We start from the raw sequence: 16,354 nt of genomic DNA, 5'->3' as shown, positions 1-16,354 counted from the left end.
GCTTTAGCTCTGCCTTCCAGGTCCACTGGAGCAAGCTGGGTGCTTCTCCTGCCTCACATAGCTGCTGGCTGCTGAGGCTGATGAATCCAAGATCAGCAGGTAAAATGGCAGATTGTTGGCTCACAGGCTGCAAAGGCAATAATCCCAAGATTGGCAGGCAACATGGCAGGCCACTGATTCAAGTTCAGGAACTGGAGATGAGGACTGAACCAAATGCAGGATCCTTTCTATATATATTGGAAGCAGGCCATACCCTGAAGACAACTCTCCTTCAACTGATTAACTTCTCACAGCAGAATCTACCATGGAGGTGATTACACCATGTCCAATCTCATCATGGGGAATAACTACATCCAGCTGCCATGCCACTCAAAATCATGGCCCAGTCAAGTTGACGTACAACTACCACAGAATACAAGGAAGACCAGTTAATATGACTATTATTCAAATTTATACAGTAACCATTAAAGCAAAGATGAAGAAACTGAAGATTTTTATCAACTTCTGCAGTCTGAAATTGATCAAATAAGCAGTTGAGCTGCACTGATAATTACTGGTGATTAGAATGTGAAGGGAGCTCTGGTAGCATAGTGCCTAAGGCACTTGACTGCTCACCAGAAGGCTGGCAGTTCAAACCCAACAGCCACTCCTCGGAAGGAAGGTTGGGCAATCCTACTTCCGTAGTGATACTGCCTCGGAAACTCAAGGAGGGGTCGCTATGAGTCGGGGCCGACTCGATGGCAAACAACAACAACAGCAACAACAGAATGTGAAAGTTGGAAACAAAGAAGAAGGATCAGCAGTTGGAAAAAAAAGACCTTGGTGACAGGAACAATGCCGGAGATCACACGATAGAATTTTGAAAGACCAAGGACTTATATTATTCATTGCAAATGCCTTTTTTTCCAACAGCATAAATGCCAACTATACATGTGGACCTTACCAGATGGAATACAAAGGAACCAAACAGACTACAGTTGTGGAAAGAGGCAATGGAGAAGCTCCCTATCATCAGTCAGAACAAGGCCAGGGGCTGACTATGGAACAAACCATCAATTGCTCATAAGCAAGTTCAAGTTGAAACTGAAGAAAATGAAGATAACACCATGAGAGCCAAAGTAAGTCCTTTGATTATAACCCACCTGAATTTAGAGACAAACTCAAGAACAGACTTGGCACACTGAACACCAATGGCCAAAGACCAGACGAATTGTTGGATGACACCAAGGACATCACACATAAAGACAGCAAAAGTTCATTAAAAGGAAAAGGAAGAAAGAAAAGATCAAAATGGATGTCAGAAGAGACTCTTAAACTTGCTATTAAATGTAGAGAAGCTAAAGTGAACAGAAGAAATGATGAAACAAACAAGCTGCATAGAAGATCTCAAAGGGCAGCTTGAGAGACAAAGTAAAGAAATATAATGAAATGTACAAAGAAATGGAGTTAGAAAACCAAAAAGGGAAGAACACGCTTGGCATTTCTCAGGCTGAAATAACTGATGAAAAAATTCAAACCTCAAGTTGTAATACTGAAAGATTCTATGGGCAAAATATTGAATGACTCAAGAAGCATCAAAAGAAGATGGAAGGAATACACAGTCACTGTATCAAAAACAAATTGGTTGATGCACAACCATTTCTAGAGGTAGCATATGATCAAGAACCAATAGTATTGAAGGAAGAAGTCCAAGCTGCATGAAAGCACTGGGAAAAACAAAGTTCCAGGAATTGATGGAATACCAATTGAAATGCCTCAACAAATGGATGGAACTCTGGAAGTGCTTACTCTTCTGTACCAAGAAATTTAGAAGAAGCTTCCTGGCCAACCGACTGGAGGAAATCTATATTCATGTCTATTCCAAAGAAAGGTTATCTGACAGAATGTGGAAATTATCAAACTTTATCATTAATATAAATTAATTTAATAATTAATATTATTTTCAGCAAAATCATTCAAAAATGGTTACAGCAGTACATAGATAAGGAACTGCCAAAAATTCAAGTTGGATTCAGAAGAGGACATGGACTGAGGGATATCACTGCTCATATAAGATGGATCTTGGCTAAAAGCAGAGAATGCTAGAAAGATGTTTACTTGTGTTTTATTGACTATGCAAAGGCATTCAACTGTGTGGATCATAAGAAATTATGGATAACATTGGGAAGAATGGCAATTCCAGAATACTTAATTGTGTTCTTGTGGAACCTGTACAGAGATCAAGAGATAGTCATTCAAACAGAACAATGGGATACTGTATGGTTTAAAATCAGGAAAGGTGTGTGTTGGGGTTGAATCATTTCATACTTATCCTATCTGTATGCTGAGCAAATAATCTGAGAAGGTGGACTATATGAAAAAGAATGTGGTATCAAGATTGAAGGAAGACTCATCAGCCTGTGATATGCACAGACAGAACCTGGCTTGCTGAAAAGTGAAGAGTACTTGAAGCACTTACTGATGAAGGTCAAAGACTACAGCCTTAAGTATGGATTACACTTCACAAAACAAAGATCCTTTCAGCTGGACCAATAAACAACATCATGATAAATGGAGAAGATTGTCAAGGATTTCATTTTACTTGGATCCACAATCAATGCTCATGGAAGCAGCGGTCAAGAAATCAAATGACATATTGCATTGGGTAAATCTGCTGGAAAAGACTTCTTTAAAGTGTTGAAGACCAAATATGGCACTGTGAAGACTAAAGTGCACCCGACCCAAGCCGTGGTATTTTTAATTGCCTCATATGCATGCAAGAGCAGGATAATGAGTAAGGAAGACTTGAAGAAGACTTGGTGCCTTTGAATTATGGCATTGATGAAGAATATTAAATACATGGACCGCCAGAATAACAAACAAAATCTGTCTTGGATGAAGTACAGCCAAGAAACTCCTTAAAAGTGAGGATGGTACTTGTACTTTGGTCATGTTATCAGGAGGGACCAGTCCCTGGAGAAGGACATCATGCTTGGTAAAGTAGAGGGTCAGTGAAGAAGGGGAAGACTCTCAATGAGATGGATCGACACAGTGGCTTCAACAATGGGTTCAAGCACAACAACGATTGTGAGGATGGTGCAGGACTGAACAGTGTTTCATTCTGTTGTACATAGGGTCCCTATGAATCGGAACTCACTCGATGACATCTAATACCACCAAAAGTCCTCTTTTTGTATTCCTACCTCAGTAAATGGCAATAAACACAATTTTGTTGCATAAAACCTAGCGTCATCCCTGACACCTTCCTCTCATACAACTGACTACCAACTCCTATCAGCTTTACCTCATAAACATCTCTTAAAGTTGTCTACTTTTCTTTATCAATGGTCCCAGAGTAGTACAAGTGATTTGCAATTGGTTATTAACCAAAAGGTTGGCAGTTTGAACCACCTGGTGGTACCATGGAAGAAAGGCCTGGCAATTTCCTTTCTTAAAGATTACAGGCAAGAAACCCCTATGGAGCAGTTCTACTGTGCAACATGAGGGGTCACCATGAGTCAGAGTCAACATGACACCAATAGTTTTGGTTTTTGGCTTGTGTTCTTCAACTTCATTGTTATTGGCATGATCCAACCTTGACTAGTGAAATAGCCTCTACGTAGCTACCCCAGCTGCTCTTGCTGTCCTGTAAAATCAGTTCTCTTTTACATGGACATATAAGTTAGATCATTCCACTTTGTCCTATAATTTTTAGGAGAGTACTTGGTTGTTTATTGACACTACAGCACCATTCTCTTCTTTCTATGCTATCTATTGATTTTCAGGGTCTGGTAGCATGGAAACTACATTTCTCAGATATTCTTCCAGTAGCATTCTGTTTTAGAGTAGGCATTTGCCCAATATCCAGACATGGAAGAAAAAGAGAAGAATTACTAATCAGGCAGTAGTGGGAGAGTATGTGGACTTGAGCAGACTGCCAAAATCAAGTTTGGCCAGTAGCTTCCAGGAGCTTCTAAAAATCCAAGAAAAATTGGCTTCATGGAGAATGGGCTGTAGTTCAAGAACTGGAAGGCTCCTGAGAAGTCTTAGGGACTCTATGGTAGTAGTTTTATCTGCAGACATCACGGTACTCAGCTCTTCTCTGGCTCTACCATGCCTGAAGTTTTCAACCAATCATCTGTCTCCCTACTTTTTATTTTTTAGTTTGTTTGCTCAGAACTTCTATTCACAGGTCCTCAGTACCTCTGTTTTCTCACTGTCCTATGTCATTTCAGATTTTGCTCTCATTATTTTCTGATCCTCTTCCTGTGTTTCTTTATTCCTCTGTTCAGATTCTTGAGAACAATAATCTGATTAGCCAAGTAATCACTTTCAGTATCTATCTGAGTAGACTTAGTGATACTTCTCTGAATCTTCATTTCTTTATCTATAAGATGGGGATAATACTACTTACCTATCTTACAAGATTGTTGTAAGAATTTGCATAAATAATGTATATGTAACAGTTAGTATGCTGCATGGAAAATAGTGTTCAACACATGTTAATTCCTTCCCTTTCCTTCAAGGCCATTGATAGTGCCTTTTTCTGGATTAATAGTAGAATAGGTTCTTCAGTATTTCGTGTACAACACATAAATTATGTGTGTGTTTGTTGTGTGTAGAGGGAAACATAGACACATACACACACAGAAAGAAATATTTTCTCAATATATAGCCAGATATTTGAAATTAGATATTCAGGAAAATAAGGATTATGCATGATAAAAATTACAAATAGTTGCTATTTTGGTGATTTCTACTGTCCTCAAATATCTGCTATTTTATTATATTTTCAAGTTTCAGATGGTCTCAGCTCACCATTCTCAGGATCCTTATCAAGTTCTGCCCAAATAATTACATATGTTTTTCATAAACTTATCTGGTAGGCTCCTCTTCCATTCCCTTTCCTTATGCTTGTAGTCTGCCCATTACGTACCACTCATTCTAATGCTGATTTTAAGGAAAGCAAAGACAAAATCTATACTAGACTTGCTTTGATAAAGAGACCACAGAGATTTGCTGGCAGGAGAAACGCAAAATGTTTTATCTATCCATTCGTCCAACCATCTTTATAATGTAAACATTTATAGACATTCTGGCTATGACCTTTTTCAAACTCCAGAAATATGTGAAACTAAACAAAACAAAAATGCCCCAAGTTCTTGAACTCTGCTATAGGGAAATCAGTGGTATAGGCTAGAATTTAGAACCAGGTTTAGTTGTACCTTGCTACTTATCATTATCAAGCAATTGAGAGTTTCTAAATTTGGGAGGAAATGTACTGAGACAGAGGACACATGTATGTTAGCAGAGTTAATTGGTGCAGCAAACCAAAGCAGATTGTATTGTACACTTTTCAAGGAGCTCTGTGGTGCCGTGTTTAAACCTTTTGGGTGCAAACCAAAAGGTTGGTGGTTCAAGCCCACCAGCTGCTTCATGAGAGAAAAATGAAGTAGTCTGCTTCCATAAAGATTTATAGCCTTGGAAATCCTTTGGGGCAGTTCTACTCTGTCCTATAGTGTTGCTATGAGTTGGAATTGATTCAATGGCAGATTTGGTATACTTCTCAGGGACCCAAATGACAAACATACTCAAGAAATATGAATACGTGTGATGCAACAATAGCACCCATGGCAACAAGCTGAAGGAAGATGGAGGGAGAAAAGAGGCCAAAGAGATGGAGTCTATGAGCTGGAGTGTGAGTGACTGCAGCAGGTGCCTCCCAAGACCAGGCAGAGGGAAACACAGGACTGTTCCTCTTAAGGAAAGGAGCATGCAGGTGTAGGCTCCTTGTCTGTGATCTAATTTGGCATCATTGGTGGATAGTTTCTGAATAGTTACCTTGGAAATAATTACCCAGTTTTATAGAAAAACTTTTATCTGTTTGATTTTAACAGACTATATATAAAATGGGAGCTCTGGTGGTGTAGTGCCTGAGGCATTTGACTGCTAACCAATATCAGAATCCCGATGAGGATAGGTAAGAATCTGTCACTATTATCTTCTTTTTGGCAAACAGGGCAAGAAAGGCATCTTATAGCCTTCTTAGTACATATTCTAACTACCAATTAGGTCATGAAGAGTTAAAGAAGTGATGTTTACAGTCAGGGAATTTCTTTGCTATTGGGAGTGGAACGTGGGACAACTGAGGCTGAAAAAGAACACCTGTCCTTGGATTAAATATCTTTACATGAGGATACTGCTGCTGTCAGGAGGGAGAGTGAGATGGCCACAAAACTACTGAAAAGATTTTAGTTACCCAACCCACATGTGAAATAAACAGACAGCAATAGTAATTATCGCTTTGCCTAATAAAAGAGGGGATTCATGGCCACAGAATATATGACAGATTTAAGGATCTTAAGAAGCTATTTTTGCCATTGTCAGCCTTTTTTTATATTCAGGAATACCTCAGAGGTATTGCGAGTGTGGTTCCAGACTATTGCAATAAAACAATTTGCATGAATTTTTTTGGTTTCCCAATACATATAAAAGTTATGTTTACACTATCCTGTAGTCTATTAAGAGTGTGCAATAGCATTATGAAAAAGTTTGAAATATTGTGAGAATTACCAGAATGTGACACAGAGACTCAAAGTGAGTGTGTGCTGCTGAAGAAATGGTGCCAACAGACTTGTTCAATGCAGGGTTGCCACAAACTTTAAATTAGTAAAAAAGTAGTATCTGCAAAGTGCAATAAAATGAGATACGGCTGTATTCCTCTTGTACACTTAAGCTTTTTGAACTGAGTACATGAGGTGATATAACTTCATACATAATTCATGTATAACCTTGTGAGTGATGTCCCTTTAACTCACTTCATAGATGAAAGAAACTGTAGCATTTGATCATTCTATAAATTTTACCTACTACTTGTTGATCTTGTTGTTAGGTGCCATTGAGTTGGTTTTGACTCACAGTGACCTTATGTACAACAGAACGAAACACTGCCTGGTCCTGCATCTCTTCACATCCCATGCTGTGTTGGAGCTCATTTCTGCAGCCACTGTGTCAATCCATCTCTTAAAAGCAAGAATGGCCAGAGTTTGTCTCTCATACTTTGGTCATATTATCAGGAAGGATCAGTGCTTGGTAGAGGGTCAGAGAAAAAGGGTAGACCCTCAATGAGATGGACTGACCTACTACTTAGACCATGTATTTTGGGCAACTGATAAAGATACATCCATCATTACTTTGGTATATATGATCTTGTAGTGTTCTGATTGTTTCCAGTGATAATCTTGCCTCCTAATATAACTATTGGCTCCTTATGAGGGATTCAGCACCAGATTTGGGAAACCCATGTTCATGCCTTGATGCACCACTGACCACTGATCAGCTAACAACTTTGGGCAAGCTGCTTAACCTCCCAGGGCCTCATGCAGACAGCAAGAGAAGTGAAGCAGAGGCTCCTTAAAGTGTTCCTGCCTACTCTTATTCCATGGTGTCACAAGAAGGGCAATGGTTTTTGTTAGATTTTATAGCCCTGAGCTCAGAGGACTCTCCCACTGTAGCTCTTGAACAGTTCAGGGAATCTACCGTGCTCACGTGCTTCCATATTCTAGTGCTGAAAAATTTCAGCCTTTGATTCTATAAAGAAGTAGGCCTTGAAAACAAAACTAACATAAGATTACAATCACCAAAGATATAATCATTGATCATACCCGAGGGATAGATCCCAGTCACAAGCACTGCCCATTTTCATTTTAATACTTTAATAATCCTGTGCAGAATAATTAATATCCCTATTTTATACATGAGAAAATCAAGGTTCTTCATAGCTTTGACTTTTAACTAAATATACTACTTTGCTAGGAAATGTAGCATTAGGCTTTTATTTGTTACATCCACAAGAAAAGTATCCTAGACTTCCCAGGAAAAGTAAAAAATCACCTATAAATAGTCAATGCTATCAAGAGTTCAGGGGCCCTGGTGGTGCAATGGTTAAGCGCTTAGTTGTGAACCAAAAGGTCTAAGGTGTGAACTCACCAGCAGCTCCATGGGAGAAAAGACCTGGCAATCTGCTCCCATAAAGATTCACAGCCTAGGAAACCTATCAAGCAGTTCTCCTCTGTCCTATATAGTCATTATGAGTTGGACACAGCATCAAAATTCAGCACTCAAGTTACAAAGTAAAACATAATCTTTATTTATAAGTTTTAATCAGTATTAAAGACAGTAAATACTCAAGGGCACACCTTATTTAGAAAGTTAAACTGCTAATCTGGCTACTTTCATCATCATTGCACAGGCCTTAGAGGTCATGCCACAAGGGACAAATATTGTCATCTCCATGTTATTATCATTCTACATATAAAGAATTCTAGTTTGTCCTGGGAAGAATTGCTCTTGCTGGGTCAAGGGTTAAGGAGAAAGGCTTAAGAAAAGATTCACGAGGTTTCTCTTTTTCCTCAGAAGCTTTTACAGCAAGGCTTAGGTTTCTTAGCACTTTCTGACTGGCTACGTTTAGCTCTAGTAGGACAATCAGGGCCCACGAAGACCAGTGTAGGGACAGAGGGTAAGAGTTGGGAGAGGGATGGAGTCAAAAATCCTGGGCTGCAGAAAGCACAGGGATCAGCATCTTTTAGTTGTTTATTTTTGAGACTTTTAAATGGCAGTAGTAGCTGACTAGATGGATTATGGGTCCAGGAACAGTGAGGGTATCCTATACAAACTCATTGCCATCGAGTTGATTTGACTCACAGCGACCCCTCCTTGGGTTTCTGAGGCGGTATCTCTATGGAAGTAGATTGCCCAATCTTCCTTTCAAGGAGTATCCTATAGCAGGTTGAAAAACACACTTTTGACCGGTAGTTACAATATGGTAGCTACTAGCCACATTTCAAGTTTTCAAGGGCTTAACATAGTAGCTACCGTTTTAGAAAGCACAGCTATTAAACATAAGTGCAGCACATTGTATTGGATAGCAGTGCTTTAGAGTCTAGACTGAATAAGAAATCAACATTTACAGCACTTACTGTTAAAAAAAAAACCCAACAAAATGCTTAGAGTTTAATTATTACTAAACTCATTACTATCAAGTCAATTCTGACTCATAGTGACGCTACAGGACAGACTAGAACTGTCCCATAGGTTTCCAAGGGTATAAATCTTTATGGAAGCAGACTGCCACATCTTTCCCCCAAGGAGTAACTGGTGAGTTCAATTGCTGACCTTTTGGTTAGTGGCTGAGTGCTTTAACCACTGTGCCACTAGGGCTTCTTTGAATTATTACTAGGGAACTATATATGGCATAGTGGTTAAGAGCACAGATTCTGTACCCAAACTTCCTGGGCTTAAATTCTTATTCCAAACCTTATGAGCTACACAATCTTGGGCAAGTTACTTATCACTCTGTGTCTCAGTTTTCTCATCTGTAAAATGGGGATAATAATAGTATAGATTGTATAAGGTTGTTGGGAGTATTAAATGGGCTAACACATGTAAAGCATTTATACTGGTGTCTCGCACATAGTAAGTGCTATTGAAGTGTTAGCACTCAACATTATTACTTTCACACTGAAACATATCCCTATAATTTGGTACCTATTGCTGCGGAATAGATGCAAACTGATTCACTCATCTGATTCCGTTTTTGTCCTGCATCCTTGTGAACCAAGTTTTTTTCAGATAAGTTACAACAGTCTCTTGTTCTCGTGAGTGTGTACAGGGCTGTGGGGAAACTCTTCTGCTTACTTGTACAGCAGAATGTCAGCCGCCTGAAGTACTGGGTATGTGAGCAGGCCCATAGTTCCGTCGTGTTTCTGATTGGCAGTCTTAGCCTGGGGTGGGAGTGAAAGGTGGTGAAAAAGAGAAGAGAAAGAAATCAAACATGAACTGAATTATTTTGCTAAAGTAAGACAGTTTTAAAACAAGCAAAACATAATCTGAAGTATCTGTGTATGTCTGTTAATTTTAGCAATTTTAACCATCCTCTCAGAGTACCTGGTTTGTGTAAATGGTTAACTTAGCTGCTAACTGAAAGGTCAGTGGTTCAAGCCTACTCGGAAGTATCTCAGAGGAAAGCCCTGGTGATCTACTTCCATGAAAAATCAGCCACTGAAAACCCATGGGGTGCAGTTCTACTCTGACATGTATGGGGTTGCCATGAGTCCTAACTGACTCAATGGCATCTGGTGGTGGTGGTGGTGGAACCATTGGAACCATCCTCTGGTGGGCTTGTCTTCATTCTCCAGGCTTAGGCAGGAATAAGGTGAATTCGTTTTATCACCGCCCCTTTAAAGGATCCGGCACCGCCACTATTTCCCATTTATTTATTTTAAGAACAGAAGAATAGAGGACTTCCAGGTTCTAAATCAGATATGGTCCAGATTTCACAAGTAAGGTCAGAAAATATCACCCATTAGAAATTAATATGAGTTAACATTAAAAGCCATGCTGTTTGTCTGTGGAAGCCTCCCAGAAAAGTCTCACATCTGTACTATTGATAAAACTGGAATGTTCTCTTAAAATTTCTTAAAAAAAAGAAAAAAAAGAAATTTTGAAAATAGAACTGAAGTCAGAGAAATTTTAATAGAAGCAATCATAATTATCTATCTTGATGATTAGGTGATTAAGAATGCAGAAGCAGTGCTGGTAAAGTAATTCTAATGAATAGTACAGGGTATGTAGACTAAAATACTTCCTGAGTGGAGAAGCTGATGGAGAACCAGAAGTGATATTCGAAATATTAACCTGTTGAAGAGTGGGTACCGATATAAACTACTCACATGTACCAAGTGACTATGAGCCCTGGTGATACTAACCCCTTGCTGCAGATAAGCATTACTGACATGTACTTTGATTTTCTGAGTCACTTATTAGAAGGGAATATTGTATAGTTTATTGGTAATTGCTTCCAAAACTAAAAAAAAAAAAACTAAACACACTGCCATCAAGTTGATTCCAACTCATAGCAACCTTCGTTGGGTTCCCAAGGCTGCAAATCTTTATGGAAGTAGACTGTCCCATCTTTCTTCAGGGGCGTGGCTGGTAGGTTTGAACTGCTTACCTTTTGGTTAGCAGCTAAGTGCTTTAACCATTACACTACCAGAACAATTGGTCAGTAAATAAATTTGATTCATTTAGTTAGTATGAATTACTTCTCTGAAGTCTGATGTTTCTAAATGAGCTGAACGACTAACTTTATAAACTTGCACAATTCAAAGGGGTCAATGTATGAGCTTGTAATTCAGGTTTCACCCATCAACATGCAGGCATATCCTTTGAGACTAGTTTGAAAAAGCAATAGCTTACCTTTTTAACTGTTTTAACTTTAATGTTTCATAATTTAGTTACAAATTTCAATATTCTGGTTATATCTCAAGTAGTTTCTGGCTTACAGCAACTAATGTTATAGGCCATTCAAAGGAACTTTGAAAGTTTCAACCTACAATTCCTTCAGTATATTCCCTTATTGCAATGCCAACAATAAGGGCTATTTTTGCGATTATTACTGGGTAAAGATTGTGATGGTTTAATTTGGAAATAATCAAATGGGAAAATAACCAACTTAAAGAAATTATTACCATGTTACATTTATAGTCTTTATAGAGTTGCTATGAATTAAAATTGACTCAATGGCAGTGGGTAATACTACACTACTGGACCTTGAAATTGCAGAGTAGAACTGTCCCATAGGGTTTCTAAGGCTTTAAATCTTTATGGAAGCAGACTGCCTTTTCTTTTTCCCATGGAGTGGCTGGTGGGTTTGAACCACTGGCCTTTTGGTTAGCAGCCAAATGCCTTAACCACTGTACTACTAGAGCTCCTTAATATTAGACTACTGGATCTTGATATTACAAGGGAAGGGAAGAGATTTGGAGAACACTAATATTTAGTGAGTGCTTATTATGGGCCTCAGATGTTTTGCATAGGGTATTATCTCACTAATCCTCCAAATAACCCTGCCCTCAACAACCCTAACCCCACTATTCTACCCCACTATTTCTGCTCCAATTAAAACCAAGCTAAATGCTCTTACCCAGTTCTCCCTAGCACTGGAATTCTTCCATCAGAGCACTTCTCACACTTTCTTATTACTTGTTTAATTGTCTTTTCCCAAATAGACAATAAGCCTCATGGGAGTTATCTTTGTCTTACTGACCTTTTGGTCTTGATGTAAGACTCCCGGAAGGCATCATTAGTACTTGTTATTAAGGGAATCAGTCTACAAGGCATAACTTGCCCAAGTATGAGACTTGGACTTAAAAAATCCATACTTTTCCCAAAAATACCTAATTGTGGACCAGTGGGAAGGTTTCTCTGGAATATCAGGGCACTCACTCGTAATGCATTATCAAGAGGGCCTCAGACACTATTTTAAAGTGGGAACAGTTCTCATTAAATTAATACTCAGTTCCTATAAGACAGGACTTCAGCACTGAACTCTGTATTAGAGGATTATGGTAAAGGGAAAGTCTTGAGTAAAACCAAAATATGATAGAGAACATTGTAAAATTTTGCTTTTAATTCTTGGCAAATAATGACTCTGCAGCATTACTGATCCCTCTCATTTAGGTGCTGCCACCTTAAGTTCAGTTTGTTTCTCTCTGCAGTGTATGCAAAGGCTTCTGAAGCTTTGAGGAAACCAAAGGCCCTAAAAATGTGCTCAAAAAAAGCTTGAAACTGAAATTAGTGTTGATGTAGTAAGGGGCTACCTACCCTTGGGTTATCCAATTGCAAAAATAAATGGAAGTAAAGTACTATGAATTATCCAATTTATCTTTCTCAGTTGATCTTCCAGAAAAAGTAGTCTTAATTTTCTGTGGATTTGAACTGTTGCCTGGACTCAACTTGCTTACATGTTAAATAAAATATGTCGTCTCTCCCCACAATGAAAAGATTCTTGCTTCACTGCCAGTTAATTCCAGTGGAGATAGGAGGCAACTGTTGTTGCTGTTGTTGTTATTTGCCGTCGAGTCGGCCCCGACTCATAGCGACCCCTCCTTGGGTTTCCGAGGCAGTATCACTACGGAAGTAGGATTGCCCAACCTTCCTTCCGAGGAGTGGCTAGTGGGTTTGAACCGCCAGCCTTGTGGTTAGCAGTCAAGTACCTTAGGCACTATGCTACCAGAGGCAACTGTAGGATCCAGTAAACCAGAAACTGGGGATGGTTTGTTTGTTATCATGTGGTAGGTTCAAAGTTAGTAACAAGTCAATCCAAAGATGACTCTGATTCAACCATACACAGATCAAAACAATTAGTAAGAGTTTTAAGTTGAAAGGACCCTTGGAGAACTCTTTTACTTTCTGTCCCATACCCTGAAGCACAGAGGTTAAAGGCACTGTTCCAGGCCACTGGTGAGCTGCAGACTGGGGAGGACAATAAGCTCAGGATTAATTCCCAGGGCCTAGCACAAAAATAAACAGAAAGGGAAAAACAGCTGTAACGGGGAAATTGCACTCTTTTCTGTGTATTAATCAGACCTCTGGCATTTACCTTCCACTGGTGTAAGTGCTGCAATCGGGGTAGTCTGACCATGCAGGTAAGGATCCAACTTAATTGCGTATGTTCAGACACCTAAAGAAATAAGACAGAACGGTAATAAAGGTGGTTAATGTTTCATGGATATGAGACAAAACTAAACGGACAACAGGTATTATCTGAAATGACTGAAAAAAAAAATTTCCAAACCAAAGTAATCCAAGGAAAGAAAGGTGAAGGGGGCTTAGTTCTGATTAATGATCCATAGAATTGTACAGGTTACTGAGGAAACCTTAAAAGTTAACAAATATGATTACCAGTCTAATGTTTAAATCTTCTTCACAATATCCCTAGCAAGTACCTGGCCAGATGCTGCTTCAACATCCTCAGTGGGAGGGTTTTATTATGTTCTGAGGCAACTATTCCATCTCAAAAAAGCTGAGGTTATTAAGAAAACATACATACATATAATTCCTCTTCACTAATTCCAACTTCTCTCTAAATAATTTCTAAATAAATAAAAAGAGATATACCTTACATGTAAATCTTAGAGAAAGGTGCTGGGCTAAAAATTAAAGATTACATCCTTCATATCAATAGTGATTTGAAACTTAGGAATTATTTTATCACCTCACTACCTCAAAAGATATTTTTGTAATTTTTAGCTTCTCTGTGAAATCTAACAAAATGATCAACTAAGGGAGATAACTCCTCCTCCTTTTTTTTTTGAAGAAGAGATTTAGTCAACAAAAAAAAAATATAAACTTTCCCCAATTTGTTTTTGTTTTAACCAAATTCAATCAAGTAATCAAATCTGGCAACAATTGGGATGACTCTTGTGTCCAGGCCAAAATCTAACTGATGACCTAGAATGTAAGCCCTACGTATCCCATTTCTGGACCTTGGGGATTCCTAGTCCTTCATCGATCGCAGCTTTGTGTGTCCATATGATTTCCTTAAAAAGCAGAGACTGTTGCCAACTCTCAAAAGTGGCCCCAAATGTGCTCTTTGTGGGTTTTGCAAAAGGAACACAAAAGCATGAGGCTGAGTCAGCCCAGGCCTGTTTTACTAGCAAGGAATCGCCATCTGGTATATGATAGTTTCTCGTTTTTTTTCCTTAAGTCATAGAGAGGGAAGAGTTGTTTTTCACGTGTTTGACATGGGATTGCTTTTAAAGCTTTACACATCACTGGGCTAAATCTGTCATCTTTCTTCCAAGAGGCATTTGTGTTTCATTGAGGGCAATGGCTTTGACAGCACTGTCCATGCAAATTGCTAACTGCTGTGGTAAACAAACAGCTATCAGACAAAAACAGTAACTTGAGATGTAAGCAAGTGGATTATAGTTGCTTCCAATCATCAAGCAAAACACATTCCCATTAGAACTAATAAAACAAGAGTTGTTTCTTGGCATGAAGAAGCAGGAGAGGTTTTTTTCTTCTTTCTTTCTTCTTTATGGAATTTGGGGAAAGGAATGAAAACACGCAGAATAACCATGGGCATGTGGAAAAAGAAAAGATGACTCTTTCCCTTCTATTCTTGCTCAAATTCTTAGCTTTGGTGATATGCAAAAAGCTACCACCATGTCTCCATGAGGTCAAGTATTTTCCTTGGATTAGCTTTTTATTTGGGCATATGGAATTAAATGGATTTAATCTTCTGCAGAGATCTTCTTAGTGTTTCCAAAAGAGGGGCATGAATTTAATTCAAATTTTCCTCATACAGAGAAAAGCACATAAAAGGTCAAAGGTAATTACTTTTCACAATTCACCTTTAATAATTGTATATAAAAAAGGTAGTATATTCAGGACTTGGTTCTCTTAATTCATTCATATTCATGACAATTGCTTGGAAACATTCAGATTTCTATCTGGGGAAAAGTTAAAAATGGTATCTAAATATATTCTTTTCTGACTTATGGTGTGAAACCACACACACAAAAATAACAATATGACCCTTATTTTAGCCACAAAAAAAACAAAAGCATACAGTAATAAAGTGGCCTGTTGGTCTTCCACAAACAAGTCAGCTGTGATGAGTGGAAATATAAATGAAGATTTCTGGCCCCCTAATGCTAACAAAAGGAGCTCTGGTGGAGTAGTGCCTAGGGCATTTGACTGCTAGCCAGAAGGTTGGCGGTTCAAACCCACCAGCCATTCGCTGAAGAAAGACTAGGCAGACTACTTCTGTAAAGATTTACTGCCTTGGAAACTCAAAGAGGGTTGCTGTGAGTCAGAATCAACTTGATGGCAGTGAGTTTGGTTTTGAGTTTAATGCTAACAAGCAAAGTTATATGTATTCTTCAGTTATAACAGTTTTATTTGCTTGTTCACTGCTGCCAAACAAAGTTTGACACATTGTAGGTGCTCAATAAAATATATGTTGAGTATATGAACAGTATCAAAGGCTAAAGAAAGAATGGTAAGGACCAAAAGAAATATTAGATTTGGCAACTGAGTTTTTGGTGATCCAGGTAAAAGCAGTTTCAGAAGAGTGATTACAGTGGATTCAAGAGTGACTAGGAAGCAGGATATGAAGACAGATATACAAGAAGCATAGCAAGATGATTAAAAGCTTTCTCTTTGGATGCTGCCTGGGTCTGAATGCTAGTTCCACTACATTTGGGTGACCCTAGGTAAGTGACTTACCATCTCTGTGCCTCAATTTCTTCACCTACAAAATGTGGTTAACAATAGTGTTCACCTCATAGTGCTTAGAATAGCATCTAGCAGAAAGTTAGCAATCAATAAATGGTGGTATTTATTATTATAGTTAGCTTTAAGATAGACACTTGTTTTAATTTTTTATTTTGAGATAATGATTGATTCGCATGCAATTATAAGAAATAATACAGGGACAAACAATCCAATTAAAAAATGGGCAGAAGACATGAATAGACACTTCACCAAGGAGGATATTCAAGCGGCCAACAAACATATGAAGAAATGC

The 16,354-nt window shown here is 38.6% G+C and overlaps 1 protein-coding gene across 1 annotated transcript in view; it reads right to left on the bottom strand.

Annotated features, from left to right (window-relative positions):
• Window positions 1–16,354, bottom strand: part of WARS2 (tryptophanyl tRNA synthetase 2, mitochondrial) — a 198,304-nt gene that overhangs the window by 13,761 nt on the left and 168,189 nt on the right. The window contains exons 3-4 of the mRNA XM_007948547.2: window positions 13,421–13,501; window positions 9,676–9,761 (exon numbers count right to left, since the gene is read on the bottom strand). Of these exons, the coding sequence (XP_007946738.1) occupies window positions 9,676–9,761; window positions 13,421–13,501 (167 nt within the window). The remainder of the gene's footprint in view (window positions 1–9,675; window positions 9,762–13,420; window positions 13,502–16,354) is intronic.

The sequence above is a fragment of the Orycteropus afer genome, unplaced genomic scaffold (genome assembly GCF_000298275.1).
Source record: "Orycteropus afer afer isolate SDZICR_OR568_19922 unplaced genomic scaffold, OryAfe1.0 scaffold00010, whole genome shotgun sequence".
Lineage (NCBI taxonomy): Eukaryota > Metazoa > Chordata > Mammalia > Tubulidentata > Orycteropodidae > Orycteropus > Orycteropus afer.
This window is presented reverse-complemented; position numbering and strand designations above follow the sequence as displayed.